Below are 17,945 nucleotides of genomic sequence, written 5' to 3' on the forward strand. Positions count from 1 at the left end.
GAGATTCATTTTCAAGATTAAAATCACTGGAACAGAACTTCTCAAACCATCAACCTGCTGTGTGTTCTTTAGCCACATCCTTCCCAGACACTTCATTGGTATTTGAGCTATCTGTACTGTATTGGTTCCATGATGGAACTCATATTCAAAAATAACATGAATTTTTAACTTATCCATGGTTTCACAAAAATTGCTCTAAAAAATTTTGAAAGATAATCACAAGCCAAACCCTGTTTTTGAAAGAATGAGGATGTGCCTTCACAACAAAAATTTAAAAAAGAAGTGTCAAAGTGAAATGTCAGATATAGCAACTGTCAAACTTAGTACTTTAAAGAAATCGGACATTTCATACTTGATAACTGAATAGTACGTATCTTTTTTCTTGTGTAATTGCTTCAACTAATATATCTAGTAATAATATCAGTGATAATAGAACTATATAATAAATAGGTGTTTATATAAATAAAATTATTTACTTGAGATTTGGTGTTATGTGATTTTTAAAAAATTGTGAAGTTGATTTTATTATTTTCTGTAGATTTTTATTGCCATTTTGATTCTTGATCCATTGTAAAAATACCTATTTTGTTTTCTTTCTGGAAACTTTTAGAACCTTTTCTTTATCTTTAGTTTTCTGAAATTTTGTGATGTGCTAAAATTGGTGGGCTTTATTTATTTATTTTAATTTATTTTATTTTTTAGAGCTGGGGGTTTCACTCTGTTGCCCAGGCTGGAGTACAATGGTGTGATATTAGCTCACTGTAGTCTTGATATCCTGGGCTCAAGAGATCCTCACACTTCAGCCTCCTAAGCAGCTGGAATTACAGGCACATGCCACCACACCAGCTAATGTTTACATCTTTGTAGAGACAGGGTCTTGCTATGTTGCCAAGGCTGATCTCAAACATCTGGCCTCAAGTGGTCCTCCTGCCTCAGCCTCCCAAAGTGGTGAGATTACAGGAGTGAGCCACTGCACCTGGCTAAAACTGGTGGTTTTTAAAAGTGTTAATTCATTATGTTAGGTATATGGAAATTAGTCCTTTACTAAGGTTCTGGGAGGGTAGAGGAGGAGGGTATTGTTTTGTTATTTCTCATAAAGTTTTCATTATGTATAATTTTTCTGAATTTCTTGTTACTTGAAAGTTAGAATTCCTTCAGTGACCTAATTTTCTTACTTGTTTCACTCCCATTTTCCATTTCTTTTTACCTTTATGGAACGTAGGACATTGTTTCAGTTTCTTTAAGTTTTTATTATATTTCTCTTGTTCTGTAAGTATTCTCTGATATATAAACTCTTCTTAATGTTTTTTATTTATTTTTCATTCTCCTGTGTTTGAAATTTTCTACTTCTCCTTACACTGTCTTTATGGTCCCTGAGTCCTCCATATTTGGTGACATTCATACATACCTGGTGCCTCCATTCCTTTTCCAGGAATTTGTGGTGTAAACCAGTTTCTGGCTTCCAAATTCTTGCTAACATTTTATTTTTATTAATTGTTTTCTTGTTAACATGTTAGATGTGTTATCTCCTTTTTCATTTATTTGCTGATTCTATTTTTTAATGGTAATAGTAGTGGATTTTCAGAAGGTCTTGGAGGAAACACATTTGATCTATCTGTCACGCTCAACTGGAAGTCACTAATAACTACTATGGTCTTCATCTTGTAATTTTTAAAAATTGTAATTGGTTTGAAATTTTTTTATTTTTTGTTTTTTCACAGCTTGAATATTATAAGCTATTCCACATGTTCACTTTTGTCTTTAGTTTGTTTCTTGAAATTTGTATATTTAAAGCCTTATATGTAGGGCTGTTCATGAGCCTGATATTAAAACTTAAGGGGTTAGTTAGCTTATCTTGTGTCTTTGAGAACACGTTTAGATTATGAATAGGAACTTTTTTCTAATTGCTTATTGCTGGTGTGAAAGAAAACTTGATTTTATGTGTTCTTATATCTGTCCATGTAACTGAACTCTTCTTAATTGAAATAGTATTTAGTTAATTTGTTTGTATTCTCTAGGCAGACAATCATGTCATCTTAAATATAATGAAAGTTTTATTATATTGATGAGGACAATGCAGTCTTGTGTAGTAATAATAAAATATCTGAATATACATTTTTATTAAAAGCAATATAGGTGACCCATTTAAATTAAGCTTCATTTGTAAGCAAATAATTTGGGGTTGTCCCATTTAAATACATGCTTCATTAAAAGCTGACCACTAAAATTGACATATGTTATTCTATAATAATAACAAAACATATGGGAGTTTCCAGAACTCTTAAATTAGCTTCTCTTCCACAGTCTTATGTGCACTATGTTTTCTATGAACTTTTGAAAAATATCTATATAAAGTACAAAGCATACATCTGACACTGCCTTGGCCTAGCTTGGCACAGAGTTCACCCTCCTAAGGTTTCTACTACTTCATTTCACAAATTAATTCTTAGGTCAAAATATAGTTCATAATAACAGTTCTTTGTTATTGTTTCTTTTCTGTCCACTTTACAAATCTATCAGTAAAACAAAATAATCTTGGTGTTGCCTAACCTTTAAAAAGGAATGCAAGGGCAGTTAAACATTTTTGTGCTCAACTTGTACATACTCTGCAAAACTGGTTTATTTCTTTAAGAAAACAATGAGACAAAGATATGGAAAGATAGAAAGATTTATATAATACTATGCTTATTTCAGCATTAGTTATAAAAATATTGTAAATATCTTAACCAACAATAGGAAATTTATATCTATATGATGGTATAACATTCAGTTATTAAAAATAATTTTGTTAAAAATATGTAAGTACATGGGAAAATATAAATGTTATAGTAAGTAAGCAGGATTAATAACTACATATACAATGTGTTCTCTTTTATATAAAGAATATTAATACATGTATATGCCCATGTGTGTATACCTCCAGAGATGAATGACTGTAAAGGAATGTTGCGTATTGCAAAATTTATTTCACTTTCATTTTATTTTTTAAATTTCTCTGCCATGTATTTATATTAACATAAAATAATATGCATAAAATGATTAATAAAGATAATTCAGCAGTGAAAGGATATGGTTTCTAGAGATGCCAAGACTTGGGTTCTTTCCTGTCAATGTCACAAACTCTTTATGACCTTAACATCTAATAGCATTGGTTTCATTATTCGTAGAACAAGTCTTGTGAGATACGATTATATATAGAGGGTTTTACAAATATGAAGGGTTATTATGTTAGCACTTATCTTTTGTTAGTAGATGGGTGGCCTGTTTGCAAATGATCTACTTCATACATTTGAACAATTAAATAAACAAGGAAGTATACAAATAAAGTTGGTGTTTGCAATACATTGACGTGTAGAGCTCAGCAATGTCTAGCAATTCTAACCTTGCATCCTTGAAGTATCATTTGCTTACATGTTATTCCAGGGTCTTAAAGAAAGCTAGGGATGAACAAAGATAACATACTGAAAAGGAATCACCATATTGGCTGTTCCCAGATAAGTTGTAAAATTTTTTGTAAGCATGATCTGTGTGAAATGGTGAGGTCAAGGAGGAAGGAAGTTGTCAAAACATAAATTGTTGCATATACACTCTTATGTGTATGAAAACAATATCATTTGTCTGTTTATGCAGTATGTTTATTGATAATGTGTTTTCTCAGTGACTTGAAGAAAGAGTGGAGAAATGTAGGTCAGTCCATTACGACAGTTAATTCTAAACATTTTAGGTTTTGCACCTGTGATAGCATTTTTTTTTTTTCAGTTTGCCAATAAAGACACTGGGAAGAGCAAAATTCTGATTTTATCCTGTTTGTTTAATGCTTATCATTCTGCTTATTATTTTTTAGTGAACAACCATGTTTCCAGCTATCTAAACATTCTTTTACATTCCTGTCAGAAATGTGACTCAAGCCCAGGTTTAAGAATTGTAGTGTTCACTTCCTTACTGTTTATTACTTCAACACACTTTTAGTTAAGAGTTGAAATAACTGAGCTGGCTAGCATTATTACATATCAAATCCAAATCCTATGAGGCATACTTCTTATTAAATCATGGGATCACATTCTGATACCCCAAATTCTGTTACTACTTAATCTTATGTTACAGTGAATTTGGAAAGTAGGTATTCAGCTGCAGGTTAGGACCATTTCTTATCTTCCTTTGAAAAAATATTTTTTGTAAACTCAATTATGTGAAATATTAAGTTTTTTCTGAATAATTTATGTTAATTCATTTTATTTGAGAATACAGAATTTAAAATTTTCTATAAAGTATAATTCTAATGATATTTTTAAATGCATAGTATAAAATAATTCCTTTTTATATCTGTTATTTTATGTGTAAAATAGGGTATCTCCTATATAATTAGTATCTATTTAACTCGACAACTCTTTGTGAAAAATTTAGTAAAACATATCTGACCAGGCCAACTGTGAATTACCATTACTATTTTAGTTGTGCTGACATTAAGTTGAATTTTGAAGAAGTACTTATTGAATCTGAAAAATGATCCTTGGAATTTCCCAAAAGTTTTAAGGTTAATATTTTTTTTAAATCACAGAATTCCTGTTATAATGCAAACTAAGGGAAATTAGGTTATTTAAGTAACTAAGGAGATCTTATTACCCACACTCTCATATTCTTTTTTTGGAATTTACGTGTTTATTATTTTCTACTAGAGGAAGAAATATTCTTGTAGGCTTTTTTTTTTAAGGGACACAATTAATTTATTTTTAATTCATGGTGTTTTTTTTTAATTTATGGGAGTACAAACATTTTGGTTACATGAAATATATTTGCTTTGCCCAAGCCAGGCCTACAAGCATGTTTTTCCCTTATACTATGTGCCCCGTTTCCATTAGCTGTGGGTTTTCTCACCCACCCACTTTACCCTCCATTCTCCACCCCTCCTGCCTGACCATCACTCAGTGAGTATTACTACCATGTGAGCTAACAACACCTTAGTGTTGATCAGTTAGTACCAGTTTGATGGCAAGTACAGGTGGTGCATGCTTTTCCATCCTTGTGATACCTCACTTTGAAGGATGGGCTTAATCTCTATAAGAGGTACTAGATCACCATTGTTTTTTGTAGTTGAGTAGTATTCCATGGTATACATGTACCAAATTTTATTAATACACTCATGTATTGATGGACATTTGAGTTGTTTCCACATCTTTCCAATTGTAAATTGTGCTGCTATAAACATTGGAGTGCAGATGTCTTTATTATAGAACGACTTTTTTTCCTTTGGGTAGATGCCTAGGAGTGGGATTGCTGGATCAAATGGTATTTTTATTTTTATTTATTTATTTATTTGTTTCTTTTTTCTATTTGAAGCCAAAATGGATGAAAAACATTTCTGTTTTTAGAAATTACTTTCCAAATTATCTCCAAATTACTTTCCACAGGAGTTGTACTAATTAGCAGTCCTACCAGCAATGTAAAAGTGTTCCAGTCTCTCCACATCCACACCAGCATTTGTTATTTTGGTACTTTTTGGTAGGGGCCATTCTCACTGGAGTTAGGTGATATCTCATTGTAGTTTTGGTTTGCATTTCCCTGATGATTATAGATGTTGAGCACTTTTTTATATGTTTGCTGGCCATTAGTCTGTCTGTTTTTGAAAAGTTTCTGATCATGTCCTTTGCCCATTTATTGATGTGGTTCTTTGATTTTTTTCTTGTTGATTTTCTTAAGTTCTATATGGGTTCTTGTTATCAGCTCTTTATCGGATGTGTAGAAAACAAATATTTTCTCCCATTCTGTAGGTTGTCTATGAGCTCTAATGATAGTTTCCATGGCTGTGCAGAAGCTTTTTAATTTGATCAGGCCCCATTTGTTTATTTTTGTTGCTGCTGTGATTGCTTTGGGGGTCTTCTTCATAAATTCTTTACCTTGGCTGAAGTCTAAAAGAGTCTTCCCCATATTTTTTCCAGAATTCTTAAGGTTTCGTGCCTTAGGTTTAAGTCTGTTATCCATCATGAGTTGATTTTTGTGAGAGATGAGAGGTGGGAGATCCACTTTCAATTTCCTACATGTAGAAATTCAGTATTACCAGCACCACTTATTTAACAGAGATTTCTTTTCTCCAATGTCTACTTTTGTCTGCTTTGTCGAAGATTAGATGACAATATGAGGATGCTCTTATATCTAGGATCTCCGTCCTACTCCAAAGGTATATATCTCTGTTATTGTGGGAGTAACATGGTTTTTTAGTTACTATAGCCTTGTAGTATAGCTTGAAGTCTGATAAATTGACGCCTCCCAATTTGTTCTTTTTGCTTTTGCTTTTGCTATACAGGGGTCTTCTCTGGTTCCATACAAGGCATAGAATTATTTTGTCTACAACTGTGAAAAATGATGTTGGTATTTTAATAGGGATTGCATTGAATCTGTAGATGACTTCAGGTAGTATAAACATTTTAACAGTGTTGATTCTGCCAACCCATGAGCATGATGTGGTTTTCCACCCATTTACATCCTCTACTATTTCCTTCTTCAGTGTTTCCTAGTTCTCCCTGTTAGAGGTCTTTCACCTGCTTAGTTAAATATATTCCTAGGTATTTTATTTGTTGCTATTTTGAAGGGTATTGAGTCTTTAATTGGTTCTCAGTTTGTTGTTGGCATATAGGAATGCTACTAATTTGTGTCATTGATTTTGTAACCTGAGATTTTGCTTAGTTTGTCTATCATTTCCAGTAGTCTCATGGCAGAATCTTTGGGGTTTTCTAGATATAAGATCATCTAGTCAGCAAAGAGGAATAGTTTGACCTCTTCTTCCCCCATTTGGATGCCCTTGATTTCCTTCTCTTGTCTGATTGCTCTTGCTAGGACTTCCAGCACTATGTTTAATAGAAGTGGTGATAGAAGACAACCTTGTCTGGTTTGAGTTCTAAGCGGGAATGCTTTCAGTTTTTCCCTGTCAGTATGATGTTGGCTGTGTGTTTATCATTTATGGCTTTTATCATTTTTAGGTAAGTCCCGTCTATCCATATTTTGTTAAGTGTTCTTATCGTAAAAGGGTGCTGAGTTTTGTCGATTGTTTTTTTGCATCTATTGAGAGGATCATATGGTCTTTGTTTTTACTTTCTATTTATGTGGTGGATTTCATTTATAGATTTGCATATGTTAAACCATCCCTGCATCTCTGGGATGAAGCCCACTTGGTTGTGATGGGTTATTTTTTGATAAGCACCTGAATGTGGTTTGCTGGGATTTCATTGAGAATTTTTGGGTCTGTATTTATAAGGGATATTGGTCTATAGTTTTCTTTTTTTTTTTTTTTTTTTGAGACATAGTCTCACTTTGTTGCCTAGGATACTAGGCTATAGTGAGTGCTGTGGCATCAGCCTAGCTCATAGCAACCTGAAACTCCTGGGCTCAAGCAATCCTTCTGACCCAGCCTCCCGAGTAGCTGGGACTACAGGCATGCGCCACCATGCCCGGCTAATTTTTTCTCTATATATATTAGTTGGCCAATTAATTTCTTTCTATTTATAGTAGAGACAGGGTCTGGCTCTTGCTCAGGCTGGTTTCGAACTCCTGACCTCGAGCAATCCACCCACCTTGGCCTCCCAGAGTTCTATGATTACAGGTGTGAGCCACCGCGCCCGGCCAATAGTTTTCTTTTTATGTTGCATTCTTTCTTAGTTTTGGTTGGTATCAGGGTGATGTTGGCTTCATAAAATGTATTGGGGAGGAGTTCTTCCTTGATGTTGTGAAATAATTACCGCAGGATAGGCACCAGCTCTTCTTTGTAGGTCTGGTAAAATTTAGGTGTGAAACCATCTGGTCTGGGACTTTTTTTTTGTTAGGAAGCTTTTTTATTTCAGTACTTGATATTGATATGTTCAGGTATTGTATTTCGGTACTTGATATTGATCTTTTCAGGTATTCTATTTCTTCCTGATTGAACCTGGAAATCTGTGTGTTTATAAGAATTTGTCCATTTCCTCCGTGTTTTCAAGTTTATGTGCATAGAGGTTTTTATAGTATTCATAGGTGATATTTTGTATTTCCATGACCTCAGTTGTAATGTCTCTTGTTTCACTCCTGTTTGAGCTTATTAGAGTCCTTTCTTTTCTGCTTCTACTTAATCTAGCAAAGAGGCATGTGAGAGTTGTTTATTTTTTCAAAGAACCAACTTTTTGTTTTATTAATCTTCCATATAGTTTTTTTTGTTATCGATTTCATTTAGTTCTTCTCTGATATTTGTTATTTCTTTTCTTCTTCTGGGTTTGGAGTTGGTTTGCTCATCCTTTTCCAGTTCTTTGAGATGATTCATTAGATTGTTTGTTTATTTGTGATCTTTCTGTCTTTTGGATGTAGGCATTCATGGATATAAATTTTCCTCTCAGGACTGCTTTAGCCATGTCCCACAGATTTTGATAACTTGTGTCTCCTTTATCATTTAGTTCAAGGAATCTTTTGAGTTCCATCTTAATTACCTCCTTAATCCAATAATCATTCAGCAAAAGGTTAATTCTCATGTCTTTGTGTAGAGATGAGAGCTTCTATTGGAGTTGATTTCTAATTTTATTCCACTGTGGTCTGAGAAGATGCATGGTATAATTTCATTTTTTAAAATTTGTTGAGACATGTTTTCTGGCCTAGGATATGGTCAGTCTTAGAGAATATTCCATAAGCTTATGAGAAAAATGTATATTCAGTGGTTTGGGGTAGAATCCAGAAGCTAAAGGTCAAAGGCCAGATACTACAATGGCTCAAGAGAGAAAATAAAGCAACAAAGTTCAACTCAATAGGATGAACAGAAACCTGCCCCACTTATCAATTCTCTCAATAAATGTGAACGGCTTGAATTGCCCACTAAAGAGACATAGGCTGACCAAATGGATAAATATACATAAGCCAAGTATCTGCTGTCTTCAGGAAACACACCTAACCCACAAGGATACATTCAGACTCAAGGTGAAGAGATGGAAAACAATATTCCATGCAAATGGAAACCAAAAGAAAGCTGGCACAGCAGTTCTGATTTCAGATAACTCAGTCTTCAAATCAACAAAAGTAATGAAAGACAAGGAGGGCCACTATATAATGGTGAAGGGTACAATTCAACAAGACGACATAATAATTCTAAATATCTATTCACCTAAATCAGGTGCGCCCAGATTCATAAAGCAAATCCTACTTGATTTAAACAAAATGATAAAAGGTAGCACTGTAACAGCCGGGGACTTCAACACACCTCTGACAGAACAAGACAGATCCTCCAAACAGAAAATAAACAAAGAAACAACGGACTTAAACAGAACTCTGGAACAAATGAGCCTGACATTATAATATTGATATATTTAATATCAATATATTTTTATATTGATTTTTATTTTAATCTTGCATCCTGGAACTTTGCTATGGTTGGTTATTAGTTCTAGGAGGTTTTGTGTTTTGTGGTTTTTTTCTTTTTTTGTCATTTCTTTCAGATATTCTTTATACACAGTCATGTTATCTATGAACAAAAAGTTTTGTTTTTTTCTTCCCAGTATGTATACCTTTTATTTCCTTTTCTTTTTATTGCATTAGTTAGGATATCCAGTAAAATGTTGAGAAGCAGTGGTGAGAGGGGCATCCTTACTTTATTCATGATCTTAGTTGGAAACCTGTGAGTTTTCATAACTAAGTATGATGTTAGCTGTAGGTTTTTTATAGATATTCTTTATCAAGTTGAGGACGTTCCCTCTATTTCTGGTTTTCTGAGAGTTTTTAGCATCAGTGGGTATTAGATTTTGCCAAATGCATTTTCTGCATCTTTTGATGTGATCATGTGCTTATTATTCTATAGCCTATGGATGTGATATATTGCTTTAATTGATTTTTGAATGATGAATCATCTTTGCATACTTGGGGTAAATTCTACTTGGTTGGAATGGTCTTTTTATACATTGTTGAAGATTTTTGCTTTTATGTTTATGAGAGATACTGGTTTGTGGGGTTTTTTTTTTTCTCTTGTAATGTCTTTGTCTGGTTTTGGTATTAGGGTACTACTGGCCTCATGAGTTAGAAGGTATTCCCTTTGCTTCTGTCTTCTGAAACAGATCATAGAGAATTGGTATATAATCATCCCTCCCACCATCTGGAATACTAAAACCTGAGGATGCTCGAGTCTGTTATGTAAAATGGTATAGTATCTGCATGTAACCTACAAACATCCTCTTGTGTACTTTAAATCATTTCTACTAATAAATTACTTTTAATATCTAATGTAATGTAATTGCTATGTAAATAGTTGTTATACTGTATTTTTTAATTTGTATCTTTTTTATTATCTTTTTAATAAACTTTGTTTCCAAATACTTTTGATCCATGATTGTTTGAATCCACAGATGCAGAATCCATGGATACAGAGGGCTGAGTGTAACTTAAATGTTTGGTAGAGTTTACCAGTGATTCCATCTTGGCCTGGTGTTCTCTGTTTTGGAGAGTTATTAATTATTAATTCAATTTCTATAATAATATGGGTCTGTTCTGATTGTTTCTTGCATGAGTTTTGGCAGATTGTATCTTTCAAGAAATTTGTTCATTTCATTTAAGTTATCTAAGTTGTGGCCATAGAGTTGTTCACAGTATTTGTGGATTATCTTATAAATGTCCCTGGAATCTGTATTGATGTCTTCTCTTTCATTTCTGATATTAGTAAGTTTTATCGTCTTTTTTTGTTAATTAGCCTGGCTGGAGGCATATTGATAGTATTGATTTTTTCAAAAGAATCAGCTTTTGATTTTGTTGATTTTCTTTATTGATCTTTTCTTTTCAATATCACTGATTTTGGCTCTAACTTTACTTCTTTTTTCAGCTTACTTTGGATTTAATTTGCTCTGCTTTCTAGTTTCCTAAAGTCAAAGTTTACTGATTTTAGATCTTTCTTCTTTTCTAACATATGTATTCAATGATATAAATTTTTCTTTAAGTACTGCTTTTGCTGTATCCCACAAATTTCAATAAGTTGTATTTTCATTTTCATTTAGTTCAAAATATTTAAAAAATTTCTCTTGAAATTTCATCTTTGACCTATGCATTATTTAAAAGTATATTGTTTAACCTCCAACTATTTTAGATTTTCCAGCTATCTTTCTGTTATTGATTTCTAGTTTACTTTCATTGTGGTTTGAGAGCAAACATTTTATGATTTCTTTTAAATTTATTAAAATGTCTTTGATAGCCCAGTATGCGGTCTGCCTGGGCAAACAAGGTATTTTGCATCGTACTGAATTGAAGACTCTTAGATTCATAAGGAAGTTTTTAATTCTGGTTTCTTTCAGTGGTACATACTGTGCACTTTATCTCCAACTTATCTTATTCCATGGTTTGTTCCCATAGTTGGGGAAAGTCCTTCATTTTGATGCTGTGTTTCTATATATGCCAACCTAGGTCTCAGAAATGATATCCCCGGCCGGGCGTGGTGGCTCACGCCTGTAATCCTAGCACTCTGGGAGGCTGAGGCGGGCAGATCACTCAAGGTCAGGAGTTCACAATCAACCTGAGCGAGACCCCGTCTCTACTATAAATAGAAAGAAATTAATTGGCCAACTACTATATATATAAAAAAATTAGCCAGGCATGGTGGCATATGCCTGTAGTCCCAGCTACTTGGGAGGCTGAGGCAGGAGGATTGCTTGAGCCCAGGAGTTTGAGGTTGTTGTGAGCTAGGCTGATGCCATGGCACTCACTCTAGCCTGGGCAACAAAGCAAGACTCTGTCTAAAAAAAAAAAAAGAGAAAAGAAAAGAAAAAAAAAAGAAGTGATATCCTAAAGTGGCATCTGTGGAAAATCTGGGCTGTCTTTGTAAAATATATATGTACATTTATGAAAGGTTTCTATGTTATGAAATCTGTACATGAACTTTTCAAAATGGTGGCCAAATTAACATACTACATCAGGTAGAAATTTTTTTAAATGGGGGCACATTTAACATTTCTCAGAGGTTAATGAATAATAAATTTTATACTTTTAAAATGTGACAATATTTTTCTGTTCCATTTAGTTTTGTCAGCCTGGTGGGTGGCAGCTGTCCAGAGAGAGGAAGCAGCCAACGTTCTTTGTGGTGGTCCTGACAGATATTGACTCAAATCGACATTACTGCTCATGCCTAACCTTCTATGAGGCAGAGATCAATCTCCAGGTACAAAAACTTATAATGTTTGGAGAGGAAATCAACATGGTAAAGTTACTCTTTTAAATTTAATTGTCCTCTTTCACCATATTGGATATAATCTGAATTTTTCTAAAGATAACATATCCATGAATTGGTTTATTAAAAATAGTTTCCTCTCCTGGTGATCCTGTGAGTTTTCCTGCCAGTCCTTCTCCCAGGGGGTCTTTCACAGAACATAAAGCATTTAATAAGAATGTTTGTAAATCATTTATCACAATGCTTGACATTATTGTTTAGCACCCAAGTAAATGTTAACTCATAAATGGTAGTATTATCAACATGATCAGACTGAAATTCATAGGCTAGCACTATAGAAATTTAAAATAGTTGTTGTTACAGACAATTGGTAGAGGCTCTTAGTTTCAGACAACTGGATCTGCTTTCTCTAATTTAAGCAAAAATGATTTATGACAAAGTATTGGGTAACTTTTGGAATTTCAGGGGTAAGGGACACCAAGGAGCCAATTCTGGATACTAGAAACAGCCCAGTTTAGGGCTATTCTCAGAGAAAACATATTCTTTCCACGTTTTACCACTTGGCACTTATGATACTGGGTATCAGACAATATACCCTCACCATAGTTGCCCTAGTGTATCTGAGCTTCTATGTACAGCCACTGTCTCACACTGCTGACTTCTGCTTTTAAGTCTAACATGGGTTGTTTCTTTGGTGGAAGTCAGATTGCATGCAGAAGCTACCTCATTGCAAAGGAGTCAGAAAAATGTTGGATTTTTTGGTGGTGGTAGTGGTGGCAGTTTGTTTTGCTTTCCAGGTTGTGTAGTATAAGAAGGAAACTATAAAGGGGTTTAGAGTGAGCCAATTTGCATCATCTGCTGTTATTTCTCCCATATGCAGATTAGTGAGTATTACCACTTAGGGAAAAGATCAGCCTGCTTTCTGAGATGGGCTCACAAAGGAGCATTTGTTGTTTTGATTATGTCTATTAAACTCCAAGATCCGAATTTTCTGGATTCAGAAACCTAAATTTTCAGTACAAGATGAGACAAATCACCTGTCATGATGCAGACTCACATTATCTAAGTTCATTAGATTGATATATTAAAACCAACATATTAATTTACAGGAAATGTTCAAAGTTACAAAGAACAAAATATGCATTATCTGCATTATCAGCACATTCACTCCTTATTGTCAGATCTTTGTGGGAAGCCATATCAAAATCGGAAGGCTTTTGATTATGGAATCAAACTAAGGAGTATTTGAGGTGAAATATTTAATGACTATCAGACTAACATAGCCTATTCCTTCTGTTTGAAATGAAGGATTATTTTATGTTGTCAGTGGGGACAGAAAACTTAGAAGTCTGTGACTATAGTCTCGTCTTCCCTGGATAGTGTTTGGATGGATGTTGCCAACAAATAGTCATATTCCTGTTTGAATCACTTCAGACTAAACAAGTTAGAGAGTGTACTCTAGCCCAAGTGCCATTCTGTCTCTTTTAGGTGACCTTTCATTTCTATGTTGATGTTTAGAATTTAAGTTAATGCTTAGAAAGCAGCATTTTCTGTTATTTTCATATTTTTGAGGGCACCTTTTCATAACTCCCTAGGATTATCTAATGAAACTATCCATGATTATTTATGTTCTCCCTCCTCTCTCCTTCACTATCCACCCCCAGAAAAACTGACAGAAATGCAATATATTAAAATATCATAGCAGTGTTTATAAAGATGTTCCAGGAATTCTTAGGTATTTTTTAAACTTTTTATTTGGAAATCGTTTCAAACTTATAGAAAAGTTGCAAAAATAGTACAAAAACCCACATATCCTCTATAAATATTCACCTATTGTTAAAACTTTGCCCATTGATTTATTATTAGAGATTTCTCTTCTTCTGCCTCTCCCTGCCTCCCTCCCTCTCTCCTCTCTTTCCTTCTGTACCCCTGTCCCACATACACACACACAAATTTTTTTTCTGAACGATTTTGATACCAAACCAGGCTCATTCTTCCTGCTGCACAATATGCTAATTACTGAGATGAATTTTGCAGCAAAGAAAGGGTTTATTCACAAGGCAGCCAAGCAAAGAGGTAGGAGAACAGATCTCAAATCCACCTCATTGAAGATGGGGTGTAGGGATACTTATGGGATAAAGAATCAGGGTGGTCTAAGGCATGGGGAAAGGTGACTAGAGGTAAGGAAAAGTGAGTAGTTGAGCTTGACTTCATGGCTGTTTGTACATAGCACCCATGTTTAGAAAATGGCAGCATTAGCATGATCTGAGGGAGGAGTTTTTGGCCCTCTGACATAAAAGGTCACCTCTTGGACATTTGCATAGGCCCAGTTGAAGGATTGGTGGCCTTAGCTGCTTCAAACTGGAATAGAGCTGCCCTCTGGTTCCTGAAAAACAACTTTAAACAACCATTACCATGGATCAGAGATGTTACCTGTAGTGAAGCTAGTAGATTGCTTAGCTAGGTGAGTTTTAACTATGTAGGTTTTAAAATCAACAAGAAACAAGTGGGTAAAAGCAAGCAAGACAGGTTAAGTTTGGCAGGCCTAATCTAGTTAGCCCTCAGGTTCAATTTGAAAGAAAAGTGCATATATTATCTCCCTGTACCCTAAATTCTGTAGAATATATTTCAAAGGAACATAAACAGTATAGTTATCAATCTGAGGAAATTTAACATCAGTATAATACTGTACTGTTCATATTCCAATTTTCTCATTTGACCTTATAATGTTTTGTCTTCCGGTACAGGATCCAGTACATATTGCATACATTGCATTTAATTGTCATTTCTCTTTGTCTCTTTTATCTGTCAGATTTCTCCACTGGATATTGCTGTTTTATGCTGGCAACTAATAAGTAATCTGTATAAAGACACTCTAAGACTATGCAAATATCCTACTACTCATCAATCATGCTCCCCATGATTCAGCATTTACTGATGACTCTTGCCTGTTCCGATTTTGATTATGATGGTTGCAAAATGATTATTTTTCAACTCTACACTCCCTCTACCTTTGCCAATCAGCAGTAACATTTTACTATCAGCATGAGCTCTTCCTTCTTAATCTGTCTGAGCTATAGAATCATGGAGTCAGTTTTTTTAATAGTGTATAATTCATTAATAATTTTCATTATTAGTTTTTTAGAGATTGGGTCTCGCTGCCTAAGCTGGAGTGCAGTGGTGCTATCATAATTCACTGTAGCCTTGAATTCTTGGGCTCAAGGGGTCCTTCTGCCTCAAACTGCCTAGTAGTTGGGACTACAGATGTGCATCACCATGCCCCACTAATTTTTAAAAATTTCGTTTAGAGATCAGGTCTTACTGTGTTGCCCAGGCTGGTTTTGAACTCTTGCTCTCAAGCAATCCTCCCACTTCAGCCTTGCAAGTAACTGTGATGACAAACATGAGCCAAGGTTTTCATTATTTTAATGCACCAATTGTCCCATATTTGACCAGTTGGTACCCCTTAGACTGGTTCCTGTATTCCTTTGACAAGGTTTCATAATTTAAGAAAAGAAATACTTTTTTACTTTCTGTCATAGCAAGTTGATCAAGGTTCATCTTATTCAGTCCCTGCCTTGAAATCAGCCACTTCTTCAAGAAACCTTGGCTTCTTTTAGTGGGGAATATTAGAAGCTGAGATCTGTATCCTTGTATATTTCAAATCAGTGTTTTAAAAAATTATTTCTCTTTTTAGCTCAGATATTTTTCTACTTGCCATTTTAAGTGGACCAAAAAATTATAACTTATTTATATTTTACAATCACCTTACATAAGCATAGAGTCTGCTTCTATTGAGTTTTTGCAGTATTCTGAAAATGTAGATAAATTGTGAGGATTCTGGCTTCTATACAGGTGTACTTAGCTACTAGGTACTAGCCAAAATTGTAAGACTGCTTTTCTGTGCTGGAAACATAAAGTTAATGTCTTTCGGGCTTGGTCCAAAAGAGGGTACAAACAATGAGAGGGAATTTGGAAAAAAAAAAACTAAAACCCAGGAGATGTTTCTTTCTAGGTCATCAGTGAGGTTGTTCTCATTTTTGGCATGAACTGTTTAGCTATGTCCCTTTTAAAAATGTGTTTTTCTTTTAGTTTTGGATCATATCATCAGTTCAAAATAGATCTTTTAATTATGGTTTGGTGTGAGTTACTTCATACCAAATATACTATGACACGTTATTTGGAAGCCTAAAGAGAAGGAACTTAGGGACACATACCATACAAAGTATAATTGTGCAACTTTTAAAATCTTGGCTCTGTTATCTTTCCAAGATATGGTAACACTTGTCAATAATCACAAGCAAAACTTTGGCATTAAACTTTTGATGATATGTTCCCCAAATTACTCATCTAGATAATGTGATCTGAAATTTTTTAAAGTAATCAGTAAAATATGATTTTTATGGCTTATCTAAAAAATATCATAGACCTACATAAATTTTTAATTTTGTTTTGTATCTTTTTAATGTTCTTTAATATGTTTATATGCCTATTTCTGAACCAATGATAATTATACAATTCTCAGTGAAGACATTTCATGTGTCAGCAGATTGTCATCAGAGAGAGAGAGAAAGAGAATGAATGATTGTAATTTGGGGAGATAAGATGAGGACTAAAGAGAGAGAGAGACATAGAAGACATAAGATATGTTTCTTTTAGGGGGATAAGATAAAGAATAAAGAGGGAGAGACATAAAAGGCATAAGATATGTATCTTCATCTCAGTGGGCTTAAAATCTAGTATGGTAGGTGGAACTAAAACTTAAGTACAAAAACATTCTGAAGTACCATATGCTAAGTAATAGCATATCTGATAGGTAATAATTGCAGACTGGCTAATTGGAATAAGTCTTATAGGATTTGAAGGACTCAGTGGACATGTAAAAAACAAGAGCTAAGACCTAAAAGAGGGGAAAGAAAACGGGCAAGCCAAGCAAAAAGTTTATTGAATAGGAAAAAGATTTTAATGCTTATGATAAATTAAAGGCTTATCCTGTTCTGAGTACTATGCCGAAATTTTACAGCGCTTTATTCCCCTTTATTCAATTCACCTATAGTTTATTTTGTTCTCACAAGAACACCATTTGTTAGATCTTAACTTTTCCATTTCATAGATGAGGCTAAAAGAATTACCCAAGGACATTCAGTGCTAAGGTGAAGAGCGCTTAACTCTGTCTCCAAAGATCCAACACTAAAACATATATTGCAAAGCTGCAAAAATTATATCTGTGTTTTTGGTTCAAGAATTTAGTGTCAAAGATAAGAACAATTGTAGGAACAAAAAAGGTAGTCCAGAGGCAGACCCTAGTGTGTATAGGAGATCAGTGAGCAGTGGAATCACTACAAATGAATGGAATTTGTACATTTCAACAAATATTATTTAAACAGTTCAAAAGTATTTTTAGAAGACAAAATAAATTTATACATAATATCATAGAACAATCAATTCTAGGCAATCAAGTAAATACTTAGAAAAGTGAAGTAACAAAAATGGATTTTTGACCTGATCTCTAGATGTGAAAAAGTGGAGCAGTGGAGGAAATTACATGCAAACATTTGATAGATTTATCTATCAAGCCAGTCATTCCCCTCTCCACTTGTTATCAAAGGAAGCAGTGCTCATTGTTGAAAATGTAGAATGGATAGGGAGAAAATTGAGAGAGCAGAAAAAATTAGCAATTTGATATATTTTCTTCCAATAATTTTTTTTACTAAATTGGCTATACACTAATCGATCATATGGATATTTTTAATCCATCCCCTGATGGGCATTTATTTCCTATTTTATCAGTACTATG

The 17,945-nt window shown here is 34.0% G+C and overlaps 1 protein-coding gene across 2 annotated transcripts in view; it reads left to right on the top strand.

Moving 5' to 3' along the window:
* Positions 1–17,945, top strand: part of SBF2 (SET binding factor 2) — a 432,597-nt gene that overhangs the window by 207,596 nt on the left and 207,056 nt on the right. For both annotated transcript variants that reach the window (XM_020286579.2, XM_020286580.2), the window contains exon 3: positions 12,002–12,139. In XM_020286579.2, the coding sequence (XP_020142168.2) occupies positions 12,002–12,139 (138 nt within the window). The remainder of the gene's footprint in view (positions 1–12,001; positions 12,140–17,945) is intronic.

Source organism: Microcebus murinus, chromosome 4 (assembly GCF_040939455.1).
Source record: "Microcebus murinus isolate Inina chromosome 4, M.murinus_Inina_mat1.0, whole genome shotgun sequence".
NCBI classification, from domain to species: domain Eukaryota; kingdom Metazoa; phylum Chordata; class Mammalia; order Primates; family Cheirogaleidae; genus Microcebus; species Microcebus murinus.